A 15,230-nucleotide genomic window follows, 5' to 3' on the forward strand; every position below is an offset into this window, starting at 1 on the left:
CGCCCAAGTGTCCATCAGCAGATGAGTGGATAAAAAGTTGTGGTACATTTACACAATAGTATACTATACACTGTAAAAAAGAAGGAACTCTTACCCTTTGTGACAGCATCGAAGGACCTGGAGAGTACTGGTATTATGCTAGAGGAAATAAGCCATTCATAGGAAGACAAATACCATATGATGGTACTAATATGTAAAATCTAATGAAAAAAATAAACCTATGATCAAAATGGAACTGGCCCCATGGATACATGGAACAGATTGGCGGGTGCCAGAGGAAAAGGAGGTGGGGGGCACTGAATAAAGAAGGTGAAGGTATTAGCTAAAGAACATATATCCATGCCCCATGGACATGGACAATAGTGTGGTGAAGGCCAAGGGAGAGGGAGGGGGGTATAGTTGGAGGTGGGTAAAGAGAGGGGAAGGGGAGACATCTACAGTGTCAACATTAAAATTTTTTAATAAAAATACAAAGTGAATAAAGGCTATAGGGAAAATAATGCAGAGAAAAGGGGATGGAGGTTGCTATTTTATACGTATTGGTCAGTAAGTGGACTTGAGCAAAAACTTGGAAGAAGTGAGGAGTATGCTATGGAGACAGCACAGAGAAGGCCATTCTAAGAGAGAGGTAGCAGGTGCAGGGGCCTGAGGCAGGAGGCTGCCATGTGTGATCAGGGAGCCATGGGGAGGCCAGTGCAGGCAGAGTAGACCGAGGGAGGGGGACAGCCTGGAAGAGATCAGGTCACATAGGAGGAGAACAAGAAAGCATCAGTGAGCAGAAATAAGTTTTCCAAGTCTTAAAACTAGTGTGGATCAAAGACTTGAACCCAAGTAGTCTGACTTTGCCGACTTGCCTCTGAAACACTCTTTGTCACCTGCGTAGTTTGTGGGGAGGATGATCCTTCAGGTATCCACGCTTGTCTTTTTCATTGTTCTGTACCAGTCGTCAAAAACAGTGTTATTATAGCATTTCTCCATGACATATTTTTTTTGCTAAGATTAGAGTTAATTCTGCTTTAGTTACATTTTAAATTGTTGCTTTCATTTTGGGGATCCACCCTAAGCTTCTTGCTTAGGTTTAGAAAGAACGTAATCTTACCTTTAATACACTAATCTTACCTCCATTATGTTTTATGGATTATATTTTGGGAGAAATCTCAACATGGCTGATTTAATCTATTAATGTTGACTTTTATTAGTTTATATTTTAAAATGATATTTCTTTACCTTTTCCCCAAATTCTGGGATTATGCCTTACTTATAACTCTCACTCATTGATTACAGAAAAGTTAAAATAAAGAGGCAGTTATTTCCTGCCAAGTCATGACTTTTTAGGGTTTTATAGAACTTTTCTGATATAATAACTGGTTTACATCTTATAAACTAGCTAAATTATTGATAAAAGTTGTGAAATAGTCGATAGCTTTCATAACAGTGAACTTTTTCATTGTAGGAATTAATGCCTTGGGATCCCCCCTACTACAGTGGTGTGATTCGTGCAGAAAGGTAAGTTTTTTGAGAAGGAAGAAAAAAATTAGTATTTATTGAGCACTTTGCACATTAATTGTACAACTACTTTCCTTACTCAGTTGCCCACGTTACAAACTTCTGTCTTCTCCAGTTCAGTCCCTCTGCTGGCATGATCAGCATCTGCCCACATTTAATATGGATTACAAAAGCTATGCTCTCAGTCACAGTAACATGCTTTACCTCTCCCCCACAAGCCTATTCTATAGCTTATGTCATTTCCTGTTTAAGACTTTAAAAATCTCTCCCCATGATGTCTAGAATCTTGCCCTTCTCCTGTGTGTAGCTTCCAGGTTCTCTTTCTAGACTTTGAACATTTGGGGGACTGGAACTTTGCTAGAACCCTATTGTATCCTGTTTCTGGTTGAGGGTAGTGGTCAGCAAATATTTGTTGAACCAATGAAGGAATAAAGTAGTACTTGGGATCTGGAAGGATATAAATGAAATTAAAACTTAGGAAACAAGTTGATTATTCCTCTGGCTTCTGTATTCGCCTGTGTGTATTTTATTGTGGCAAAGTGTAGATATTTTTTCCTAAAAATTCCCTGCCTCTGTAATTTTTATATTTGCATATAAACCCAAGAAATATGGAGTTCTACTTAAAATGAACACATTTTAAAATGTAATGTCCCAAGGAACTGTATATGCACAATATGAATTTTTAAAAACTCTTAGGATCCTACTCTTTAGCAAAGCATTAACATTTTTCTGTTTCTTTTTTTTTAATCCTCACCCGAGGATATGTTTTACTGATTTCAGAGAGGGAAACATTGATGTGAGAAAGAAACATCAATTAATTGCCTCCCTTACATGCCCCAACTGGGTATCAAACCCACAACATAAGTATATGCCACGGCTTGGAATCCAATCTTTAACCTTTTGGTGCATGGGATGACACTCCAGTCAATTGAATCATCCAGCCAGGGCTAAAATTTTTCTCTTACAGATTTTTGAGGTATGCAGTTTAACTAAGATAATTAAGGTTGATTTAGGTAATAGAAGAAAATAAAAGTTTTGTGCCTTTTTCTTCATTAATGCATGTTAGCATATATCACGATAATAATATATTTGTTTTATTGGTATTAAACTTTAAAGTGTTTTTATTACTATGTATTATTCAAACATCAAGTACTAAGTACTTCACTAAAATTAGACTTTTTAAAAATTATTTCTTTTGGTATTTGTCATACAACAGAAATGAATAACTTTATATGTTCTTTTCTGCATCAGCAGGAAGAGGTGCTTCAGAATCAATTAGTGTATTGAAAAGTTCACCCACATAATTTTTATTTATTTTCCACTCTTTGGCTTCTTTATTATATCTCTGTTCCCCAAATCAGTTTACTGCCAAAGCACAATTGTCTCATAGCCAGGAATAATACTTCATCAAATACAATTTTTTATACATTATCTCGAATTCAACATGTCATTTTCTCTATAAAAGCACATAAACTGTTATTCAAAATCTGTAATAATTTGTTTATGATAAACAGTAAGTGCTTAGAATATATTATAGCTTAACATAAGGTATTGTTTTACTAATACACTGTTCCCTATAGTTGCATAAAAATATAATTTATCTTTTAAAATTCTTTCAAAGAAAGATTTGGCTTGGATGATTGGCCTGTTAAGATGTAGCATAGCCCTAACCGGTTTGGCTCAGTGGATAGAGCGTCGGCCTGCGGACTGAAAGGTCCCAGGTTTGATTTCCGATCAAGGGCATGTACCTTGGTTGCGGGAGCATCCCCAGTGGGAGATGTGCAAGAGGCAGCTGATCAATGTTTCTCTCTCATCGATGTTTCTAACTCTCTATCCCTCTTCCTTTCTGTCTGTAAAAAATCAATAAAATACATTTAAAAAAAAGATGTAGCATAAAGGAATAAAATTTTTTCTTAATGCTTTCCATATTTATGTATTTTTTTTACTTTGAAAATTAGTATGTTCAGTATATTTTTTTCTTTCTAATTTTTTGATGTCTGATTTTTATGTGGTATTTGTCCATATCATGTTTATTAATTAATGCCATAGCCTTAAATTTAATATTTTTGTCATTTAACTGTATTTTGTAAATATAGCATGCCCAAATGGTGGTTCTATGGAAATTACATAAGAATATTAGAAGATTTGGAAAGATAAAATCAATTGGAATTTAAAGGAGATGTACTAATTAGGTGTATAAAATCTCTGTACAGTTTAATAGTGACCTTAAACAAAAGCTGTTGAATAAATGGTAGTGACTTCCTCTTCTCCATTTCTACCAAAAATACAACATTGGAAAGTTTTTATGTTGCTAACAGAAAGTCCCCAAATAAGTTGTGATTTCTCACAACCTCTATACCAACCACAGAGATGGGGTTTTATTGTCCGAATCAGCCACTTGAAAGAATGGGAACCCTTGAATTTCCAGGGCAGTGTGGCCAGGAGCATGTTTCCTGAAGTCAGAGGGACCTGGGCAAGTCCTGGTTCCACCATTAAATGAGCTACACACAACCTTTAGAAAGTTATTTATCCTCTCTAAGTCTCTTAGCAAGGTTATCTATAAAATGAGGGTTATTATAGTCTCTACTTCATATGTCAGGATTAAATGAAATAATGCTTGTATTATTAGTACTAAAATAACATTATTATATGGGTTTGGACATCTGTGGATATTCTTCTGGAGAATGGTCCATTATGAAAGATGCTTTTTAAGTGTTCTCAAAAATCTTTTGAAAGAGGGGTCAGTTCTCCCTTAAAGCTTCTCGAAGGAAACACTCATCTAATGAGTGTATCAAATTAGTTGTAGAATGTTCATTAGAAAAGTTTTAAGATTTGATTTTATTGATTTCAGAGAGAGGAAGGAAGAGGGAGAGACAGAAACATCAAAGATGAAAGAGAGCCCTAACTGGTTTGGCTCAGTGGATAGAGCATTGGCCTGCGGACTGAAAGGTCCCAGGTTCGATTCCGGTCAAGGGCATGTACCTTGGTTGCAGGCACATCCCCAGTAGGAGGTGTGCAGGAGGCGGCTGATCGATGTTTCTCTCTCATCGATGTTTCTGACTCTCTGTCCCTCTCTTTTCCTCTCTGTAAAAAATCAATAAAATATATTTTTAAAAAAAGATGAAAGAGAATTGTTGATCAGCTGCCTTCCGAACGCCCCCCACCCCCACTAGGAATCGAGCCCACAACCCCCTCCTCCCCCCCACCCCCCAGGCATGTACCCTGACTGGGAATCGAATTGTGATCTCTTGGCTTATAGGTCAATGCTCAACCACTTAAACACACCTGCCAGGCCAGCAAAGCTTTAGATTAGGGGTGGGGAAACTTTTTTTCTGCCAAGGGCCATTTGGATTTTATAACATCATTCACAGGCCATACAAAATTATCAACTTAAAAATTAGACTGCTCTATTTGGTCAATCATTTAATTAACTCACCCCTAATGCCTTGGCAGAGCCAGACCTAATGATTGTTCAGGCCTTATATGGCCTGCAGGATGGATGTTCCCACCCCTGCTTTAAATGACAGATTAAGGATACTGAATCAGGGAAGTCCATCTTGCCACTGTATCCAGAGTGGAGGAACCCTGTGTGGTTGGCAGGACAGTTCATTTTTGGATCCTACCCTTTTCAGGGTTGTGGGATCATTACTGCCTTCAAAATAACATTAGAGTTTTCATTCAAGGCCTTCTAGGATCTGATCACAACCCATTCTTCTTTAACAATCCTATCTAATAATAGAGAAACATGGTAATTAACCGTAACTTTGCTACCCTTCCCATTGGCTAATCAGCAAGATATGCAAATTAACTGCCAACCAAAATGGCGGCCGGCAACCAGGCAGCGGAAGCGAAAAGGAGGCTTGCTTGCTTCAGTGATAGAGGAAGCCAAGGTTCCCCGCCTGCCGCCTCCGGCCTCTGAGCTTGCACTCTAAGCAACTATGTTGCAATTATAGGAGCTAAACAAGCTCCAGAAACCTGCTTTCAGCCGTCAGAGCTGGAGCGAGCAGGATCGCAACAGTGTTACAATTATAGAATCCAAACAAACCCAGATACCTGCTTTCAGCAGCTGAGGTCTCAGAGCTGGAGCCTATCCTCAGAGCTATAGCCGGCTCTCAGCTCCAATGACAGCCATAGAAGGTACACAAATCCCAGAATAAAAAAAAAAAAGAAAAAAAGGAGAGGTTGGGAGCTTCAGTCACCCGCCAGCCTGAAAATGGCCCTCAGCCCCTCACCCAGACTGGCCAGGCACCCCAGTGGGGACCCCCACCCTGAAGGGGGTGTGACCAGCTGCAAACAGCCATCACCCCGTCAACCAGGCTGGACAGGCACCCCAGTGGGGACCCCCACCCTGAAGGGGGTGTGACTAGCTGCAAACAGCCATCAGCCCGTCATCCAGGCTGGCCATGCACCCCAGTGGGGACCCCCACCCTGAAGAGGGTGTGACCAGCTGCAAAAAGCCATCATCCCCTCATCCAGGCTGGCCAGGCACCCAAGCGGGACACCCCCACTGATCCAGGACACCCTTCAGGGCAAACCAGCCGGCCCCCACCCGTGCACCAGGCCTCTATCCTATATAGTAAAAGGGTAATATGCCTCCCAGCACCAGGATCAGTGGAGCTGTGAGGCCTCCCGGCACTGGGATCAGCGGAGCTGCGAGGCCTCCTGGCACTAGGATCAGCGGAGCAGTGAGGCCTCCCAGCACTGGTATCAGCAGAGCAGTGAGGCCTCATTGCCCCTGTGTCAAGCGGAGCTGCGAGGCCTCCCAGCAATGGGATCAGCGGAGCCGCCAGGCCTCCTGGTCCCTGGAGCAGCGTGACAGGGGGCAGCGCCCAAACCCCCTGATCACCCTGTGGCTCTGTGTGTGACATGGGGCGGGGCCGCAACCTCCCTATCCACCCTGCTCTGTTCGTGACAGGGGAAGGCGCCACAACCCCCTGATCGGCCCTGCTCTGTGCCTGATAGCGGGGAGCTCCCCAACCCCCTGACCGGCCCTGCTCTGCGTGTGACAGGCTGCGGCGCCCTAACCCTCCCATGGGCCCTGCTCTGTGTGTGACGGGGTGGAGCCACAACTTCCCCATCGCCTCTGCCCTGAGTGTGACGGGGGAGTGCCCCAACCCCCTGATCGGCCCTGCTCTGTGGGTGACAGGGGGTGGTGCCCCAACTCCCCTATCGGCCCTTCTCTGTGCGTGACATGGGGGAGCTCCCCAACCCCCTGATCGGCCCTGCTCTGTGTGTGACAGGGTACGGAGCCCCAAACTGCCTGCTCTGTGCATGACAGGGGGGAGCTCCCCAACTCCCTCATCTGCCCTGCTCTGTGCATGATGGGGTGGTGCCTCAACCTCCCCATCGACCCTGCCTGGAGTGTGACAGGGGGCGGTGCCCCAACCCCGCAATCGGCCCTACCCTGAGCGTGACTGGGGGTGACATCGCAACCTCCTGATCCGCCCTGCTCTGTGCATGACAGGGGCAGCGCCCCAACTCCCCAATCGGCCCTGTTCTGAGCCCGACCAGGGTCTGCGGGGCATGCACCTAGGGATTGGGCCTGCCCTCTGCCACCCAGGAGCGGGACTAAGCCCGCAGGTCGTTATCTCCTGAGGGGTCCCAGACTGTGAGAAGGCACAAGTGGGGCTGAGGGACACCCCCCCCCCTCCGCCAGTGCACAAATTTTTGTGCACCGGGCCTCTAGTTTATATATATAAAAGGCCAGCATGGAACAGTGAAACTACCAGAATGACTGGTGGCTATGATGCACACTGCAGCAGCCAACTGGCCTGGTCCAGGCCCCAATTGCACCCCCCCACCCCCCAGCCAGCCTGCACCCTGATCAGCCCCCAACATCCTGATTGGGGGCCCGGCCAACTGCCCGCGGCCCCTCCTCCTGGCCAGCCTGGACCAATGGGTCCCCATAGGGGTGGGCTGGCTGGACCCCACCCGTGCACGAATTCATGTACTGGGCCTCTAGTAAGTATATAAACATCCAGTTATTTGGTGTCTATAACCTGCCTTTCCTGTACTCTCCTAAAACTCCTCTTCCTCCACAATTTACATAAGCCAAACTAAACTTCCTGTCCCTCACCCAGGTCCCTTTTTGTCTCAGAAGAGCCTATATCTGGTGGCTAGTAAGGTTCCTTTTATCCTCTTTTGCTGGCTTTCCTGTGAAGTTTTGCCAAGAGTGCAAAAGCCTGCAGGTCTGAATTGACCTTTGCAGCTCCTGCTTCCACCATGCTTACAGACTGTGTGCTGCACAGTAGACCTTCTGATTATGTGTTCTTTTTGTCATTCTGTTAAATGGGTCTTCTCAACCATATCTTAAAGCTCTTAAGAACAAAGTATGTTTGCAGTTAAATGCGGAATACACACTTTGGGCTCTCAGTAAATACGTACTGGTTGTGTCAACAAAAGGTTGCATCTATTTAGGTTTCATTTTTTGCATGTATGTCTCCAATTTCTTGCAACTCCATTTATTGAAGAGACTGTCTTAACTCCATTGTATGCTCTTGCCTCCTCTGTCAAATATTAATTGAGCATAATGGCTTGAGTCAGTTTCTGGGTTCTCTGTTCTGTTCCCTTCTGTTCTTGTGCCAGTTCCAGGCAATTTTGAGCACAGTGGTTTTGTAACATAACTTGATACCTGTTATTATGATCCCTCTAACTTTGTTCTTTCTCAGGATTGCTGTGGCTATTCGGTGTCTATAAAATAAGCCATAGGTATTTTAATGGAGATTGCATTGAATCTCTAGATTGCTTTGGGTAGTATGGACATTTTAATGATGTTGATTCTACCAATCCATGAACAAGATATATTCTACCACTTGTTTGTGTCTTCCTCTATCTCTTTTTTCAACATCCTCTAGTTTTCCAAGTACAGGTCTTTTACCTCCTTAGTTAAGGTTATTCCTAGGTATCTTAATTTTTTTGTTGCAATGGTAAATGGGATTTTTTTTTTTTTTTTAGTTTCCCTTTCTGTCAGTTCATTATTGGTGTATAAAAATGCCATAGATATTTAGTATCCTGCTATGTTGCTGAATTCATTTATTAAATGTAGTAGTTTTTTGATGGAGTCTTTAGGGTTTTCTATGTACAATATGTCATCTGTGAATAATGACAGTTGTATTTCTTCTTTTCTGATTTGGATACCTTTTATTTCTTCTTTTTGTCTGATCGCTATGGTTAGCACTTCCAATACTATCTTGAACAGGAATGGTGAAAGTGGGCATCCCTGTCTTGTTCCTATTCTTAGGGGAAATGGTTTTAGTATTTGCCCACTGAGTAAAATGAACCCTTGTATACTGCTGGCGGGAATGCAGGGTGGTGCAGCCACTATGGGAAATAGTATGGAGTTTCCTCAAAAAATTAAATATGGAGCTCCCATTTGACGCAGTAATCCCACTTCTAGGAATGTATCCCAAGAAATCAGAAACACCAATCAGAATATATATACCCCTATGTTCATAGCAGCACCTTTAAAATAGCTAAGATTTGGAAACAGCCTCAGTGCCATCAGCAGATGAGTGGATTAACAAATCATGGTACATCTACACAATGGAATACTCTGCTGCTGTAAAAAAGAAAGAACTCTTACCATTTGCAAGAGCATGGATGGACCTGGAGAGCATTATGCTAAGCGAAATAAGCCAGTCAGAGAAAGCTAAGTACCACATGATTTCACTCATTTGTGGAATATAATGAACAACATGAACTGATGAACAAAAATAGATCCAGAGACAGAAGCATTTAACAGATTGTTAACTTCAGAGAGAAGGCAGGGAGGATGGGAGGAGGTGGGTAAGAGAACAACCAAAGGACTTGTATGCATGTATATAAGCATAACCAATGGACACAATAAGGGGGTGAGGGCCTGACCTGGGGGGTGGGAGCGAGCTGGGAGAGGTCAATGGAGGGAAAAGGAGACAAATGTAATACTTTCAGCAATAAAGAATTAAAAAAAAAAGAAAATTGCTGTGGTTGATCCAGTGTCGACAGGAGTCCTCCATCTGGGGTGAGGTAAAAGGAGAAACTTTATCTGGGTGAAGTTTGCAAATCTGGGAAACACTCTCTAAAAGTATGCTCCTCTCTTTCCTGGACAAAGTACTTGCCCTGGTCTCTGATTGGTCCTTTATGCAAATGAGAAATCTACGTTTGCACAGTTTGACCCAAATAGCACTGTCCTAATTGGTTGGAATCATGTTTCCTGATTGGTCATTATGGAGCCACTCTGATTGGTCAGTAACAATGTAGATGAGAATATAGCTATGCATGGGCAGGTCTTAAACCATTGGTTAAAATTCATTCCAGGAACTCCTTTATAAAGTTGGCTCAGATTGTAGGAAGGCAGTGCAAGAGATTTGGCAGCCATCTGTGGTTTTCCCCTGTTCATGAAAGGACCCCTATAAAAAATGGCTGCTAGACTCTTATTATGAATTTGGACCCAGTTAACCACACAGAGTCCTTTTTGGCTTGTATATTGCTTCTTAGGTCAACAGTTGATAGTCATTGTTCAAGCCTGTGTCTAAACCAGTTATTGGAAATTCTTATTAAAAGTAATCCAGTGATACATTTTGTGAATGACATATATCATCTTTCAGATTTGTTGAAAACAGTGTGACACTCTGGAGGTCTTCCAAAACCTCATTGGCTGACAGAGGTTTCCATCAGGCTTGTTGGTTCTTTGAGTAGGAAATCACCAGCTATTCCAGGAACACAGTGTAACCTACCTGAAATCCACTAGGTGCTTTACTTTATTTAATTAAAGTTTCTAGTTTCTTTATTTTGCTGGTAACTCAGGGAAAGGGATCCAGAGATGCTTGATAAAAGATTGTAAGAATTGGGGGTTTAAAACATCTATTGTAAGTAGCTTAAAAGGCAAATGATTGAGATCGGTTTGAGGTTTCAATAATCTTGATTGACATGTGTAGCTGAGAAGTACAGCTAATGGATGAGAAAAGAAAGGGAAAATAGTTTGGGTTTGAGGTTAGAAGAATGGAACAAAGTGAAGATTTCTAAATCCTTGTTAAATAAATTCCTCTACTTTCAACTAAGACTTAAAGATGTGGTTTGACACAAAACAAAAAATAGGAACTTTTCCTTGATTAGAGCTTTTTTTAAAGCTAACCCCAGGGACTTCTTTTGCTTTATGTTAAATATTTCAGACTTCTTTCAGGTTTATTAAATGTTTGCCTAAAGAAAAGGAAGACCCTATTAGAAGTAAGACAAAAAACTAACTGCTAAACGTTGACCCTGGAATAGTCTTGTGACTTGATGGTAAATCTTAAAGAGCAGATAATTTTTTTGTTTTTCAAGTTATAGTGGTAAATTCTTCATGGAAAGTAAAAGTAAGTCTTTATAAAAAGTATATTGGAATTATTTTATTTTTAAAAAAATTTATTTAAAACAATTTCTTTTTTTTTTTTTTTTGCTCAGTTGGTTGGAATTTTGTACCATACACCAGAAGATTGCAGATTTGTTTCCAGGCCAGGGCGCATACCTAGGTTGCAGATTTGATTTCCTGTTGGGGCAAGTACAGGAGACAGCCGATCGATGTTTCTCTCTCACATCTCTCTCTTTCTCTCTCTCTTTCTCTCATCAATAAAAACATATCCTTGGGTGAGGATTTAAAAATCCTATATAATAAAAGGGTAATATGCAAATTGACCCTAATGGTGGAATGACCGGGAACGACCGGTCACTATGATGCACACTGACCACCAGGGGGGAAATGCTCAACGCAGGAGCTGCCCGCTGGTGGTCAGTGTACTTCCACAGGGGGAGTGCCACTCAGCCACAAGCCGGGCTGAAGGCATTGAGAGCCTGTCCCACCTTGTGGCAGCCCTAAGCCGCAGTCGGACATCCCCTGAGGGCTCCCGGGCTACCAGAGGGATGTCTGACTTCCAGCTTAGGCCGACCCCTGAGGGGTCCCAGACTGCGAGAGGGCGCAGGCCGGGCTGAGGGACCCCCCCACCTCCTCCCACCCTCGAGTGCACAAATTTTTGTGCACCAAGCCTCTAGTATATAAAAATTAAATTGTAGCCCTAACCAGTTTGGCTCAGTGGATAGAGCATCAGCCTATAGACTCAAGGGTCCCAGGTTCGATTCTGGTCAAGGGCATGTACCTGGGTTGCGGGCACATCCCCAGTAGGGAGTGTGCAGGAGGCAGCTGATCGATGTTTCTCTCTCATTGATGTTTCGAACTCTCTATCCCTCTCCCTTCCTCTCTGTAAAAAATCAATAAAATATATTTTTTAAAAAAGATAGAACCAAACTGATTGGTGATCCACACTAGGAGGAGGGTGGCTTTTGCTGGTCAGATCTCCACTACATGATGACCACCATACCTTTGTCATGGGCTGCGGGCTCCACACCCACCAACTTGTGGTGACTCAGCCCTTGTATTGGAAGCATGACTCAGCCCTTGTAATGGAAGCAGTTTCAGGGCTTCGGATCTTTGGATTCAGTGCTATACAACTTTTTCCTATTGTAAGTAATTTCTTTTTTTTTTTTTTTATTGATGAGAGAGAGAGTGAGAGAGATTTTTGTTGTTCCACTTATTTTTTTTTTAATTACATCTTTATTGTTCAGATTATTACATTTGTTCCTCTTTTTTCCCCCCCATAACTCCCCTCCTCCCAGTTCACGCCCCTCCCTCCGCCCTCACTCCCCACCCACTGTCCTCATCCATAGGTGCACGATTTTTGTCCAGTCTCTTCCCGCATCTCCCACACCCCTTTCCCCCCCAAGAATAGTCAGTCCATTCCCTTTGTATGTCCCTGATTCTATTATAATCACCAGTTCATTCTGTTCATCAGATTATTTATTCACTTGATTCTTAGATTCACTTGTTGATAGATGCATATTTGTTGTTCATAATTTGTATCTTTACCTTTTTCTTCCTCTTCCTCTTCTTAAAGGATACCTTTCAGCATTTCATATAATCCTGGTTTGGTGGTGATGAACTCCTTTAGCTTTTTCATATCTGTGAAGCTCTTTATCTGACCTTCAATTCTGAATGATAGCTTTGCTGGATAAAGTAATCTTGGTTGTAGGTTCTTGGTATTCATCACTTTGAATATTTCTTGCCACTCCCTTCTGGCCTGCAAAGTTTCTGTTGAGAAATCAGCTGACAGTCGTATGGGTATTCCCTTGTAGGTAACTGAGTTTCTTTCTCTTGCTGCTTTTAAGATTCTCTCTTTGTCTTTTGCTCTTGGCATTTTAATTATGATGTGTCTTGGTGTGGTCCTCTTTGGATTCCTTTTGTTTGGGGTTCTCCGGGCTTCTTGAACCTGTAAGTCCATTTCTTTCACCAAGGTGGGGGAAGTTTTCTGTCATTATTTCTTCAAATAGGTTTTCAATATCTTGCTCTCTCTCATCTTCTGGCACCCCTGTAATTCTGATGTTGGTACACTTGAAGCTGTCCCAGAGGCTCCTTACACTATCCTCGCATTTTTTGATCCTTTTCTCATTTTGCTTTTCCGGTTGGGTGTTTTTTGCTTCCTCGCATTTCAAATCATTGACTTGATTCTTGCGCTCCTCTGGTCTGCTGTCAGGAGTCTGTATAATATTCGTTATTTCAGTCCATGTATGCTTAATTTCTAGTTGGTTCCCCAATATAACATCGAGGGTCTCATTAGTTTTCTTGTAGATCTCATTAAGTTTATCGGCGGCTTCTAAACAGTTCTTGAGAGACCTTAAAAGTGTGGTTCTGAACTCTATATCTTCCATTGACAATTTTGTCCTGTTTCTTTGTCGCTGCATTTTGTTCTGCTTCCTTGGTGCACCCCCTAGTGGTCTTTGTGCGCAGTCTTATAGTTAAACCTTGATTGTTGTAGCTAATACCAGGGAGGGTTTGACCTCCAGGCCAAGTGGCTATGAGAATCAGCTGTGTCAGCAGTGAGAGAACTTCTGTCCTCTAGGGAGGTGCTAATCTAGCCTTTGCCTGAGGCTATCCGGCAAATGCCTCTGTGCAGGGCTTGGGCGGGGCGGGTCACACAGGATCAACAGGGTGGGCCGGAGAGAGCAGTTATGGCGGCTCTCAGTCCTATCCCCAGGGGCTCTGCCTCTCTGAGTCCCAGCACCCGCTGCAAAGCTCGGAGAGAAAGCTGCACTCGCTCTGACCGAAGCCAGACAGTCCCGCTTCTCCCGTTTGAGTCTGGGTCCCTAAAGACTCGCCTGTATCTGGAGCTCAGATTCTGCGACTCCCTCCCGATTGAAAACTCCAACCGCGGCCTCCGCCGCCAGCCCGCTCCGCGCACTCCGCACCTCCGAATTTGACTTCAGCACTGCGCCTCCTCTGAGTGTCCGTATGCGTTTCTCTTTCCTCCTAGTTGTAGGACTTCCACTCAGCCAGCGTTCCTGTGGTTCTGGGTGATGTCCGTTCCGTTTTTTAGTTTCACTTTTGAAGTAGTTGTTCAAGGCAGCAAACTCCGGCGTTAACTTATGCCGCCATCTTGGTTCTCTCGAGATTTTTTTTTTTTAATATATTTTATTGATTTTTTATAGAGAGGAAGGGAGAGAGAGATAGTTAGAAACATCGATGGGAGAGAAACATCGATCAGCCGCCTCCTGCACATTCCCACTGGGGATGTGCCCGCAACCCAGGTACATGCCCTTGACCGGAATCGAACCAGGGACCTTTCAGTCCACAGGCCGACGCTCTATCCACTGAGCCAAACCGGTCTCGGCGAGATTTTTACTTGTATATTATTTGGGAGTTTGTTGTTTAATCATTAAATACTTTGTGGTTTTCTAGCTTTCTGGTTTTGATTTCTAGATTAATCCCATTTTTTTTCTTAGAGTATGTATTGTAAGCTTTCTGTTTTTTGAAATTTGTTAAGGTGTGTTTTATTTTCTCTAGTGTGGTCTATCTTGGTGAATTTTCAATGTGATATTTATAAGAATGTGTATGCCACTGTTGGATGAAGCAGTCTCTAGATGTCAATTATATCCAGTTGATAATGCTGTTGAGTTCAACTCTGTTTTCACAGATTTTCTACCTGCTGGATGTGTTCATTTTTGATAGGTGGATATTGAAGTCTCCAGCTGTCATAGTGGATTCCTCTATTTCTCCTTACAGTTCTATCAATATTTGCCTCTTGTATTTTGAAGCTCTGTTGTTAGGTGCATGAACATTAAGGATTGTTGTGTCTTCTTGGAGAATTGATCACTTTATCATTACATAATGTCCCTCTTTATCCTTTTCCTTAATAACTTTCCTTTTTTCTGAAGCCTGCTTTCTTTGAAATTAATGTAGCAACTTTCTTTTGATTAGTGTTAGCATGATATATCGTTATTACTTTACTTTTGATCTATCTTTATATTTAAAGTGAATGTCTTATAGACAACTTATTTTTGGGTCTTGTTTATCTTTTAAATGTTTTTATTGATTTTAGAGAGAGAGGAAGGGAGATGGAGAAACATGGATGAGAGTGAGAAACATCCCTTACTGGGGATTAAGCCTGCAGCCCAGACATGTGCCCTGACCAGGAATCAATCAGCCAGGGACCTTTTAGTGCATGGGAACACTCAATCAACTGAGCTACACAGGCAATCTCTGTATGTTAATGGTTATATTTATACCATTAATGTTTAAAGTGATTAGTTATATAATTGGATTAATGTCTGTCACATTTGTTGCTGTTTTCATTATTCTTATTGTTTCTTTTTCTTTTGTCTTTCACTCTTTTCTGCTTTGTATGATCTTAATTATTTTGATTCCAGTTTTTCTCCTCTCT

At 42.4% G+C, this 15,230-nt stretch overlaps 1 protein-coding gene across 7 annotated transcripts in view; it reads left to right on the forward strand.

Annotated features, from left to right (window-relative positions):
• The window catches only part of LOC118650845 (mitochondrial intermediate peptidase), a 261,908-nt gene that overhangs the window by 85,324 nt on the left and 161,354 nt on the right, over positions 1-15,230 (forward strand). For all 7 annotated transcript variants that reach the window (XM_036299303.1, XM_036299306.1, XM_036299305.1 and 4 more), the window contains one exon: positions 1,454-1,506. In XM_036299303.1, the coding sequence (XP_036155196.1) occupies positions 1,454-1,506 (53 nt within the window). The remainder of the gene's footprint in view (positions 1-1,453; positions 1,507-15,230) is intronic.

The sequence above is a fragment of the Myotis myotis genome, unplaced genomic scaffold (assembly GCF_014108235.1).
Source record: "Myotis myotis isolate mMyoMyo1 unplaced genomic scaffold, mMyoMyo1.p scaffold_m19_p_3, whole genome shotgun sequence".
NCBI classification, from domain to species: Eukaryota; Metazoa; Chordata; class Mammalia; order Chiroptera; family Vespertilionidae; genus Myotis; species Myotis myotis.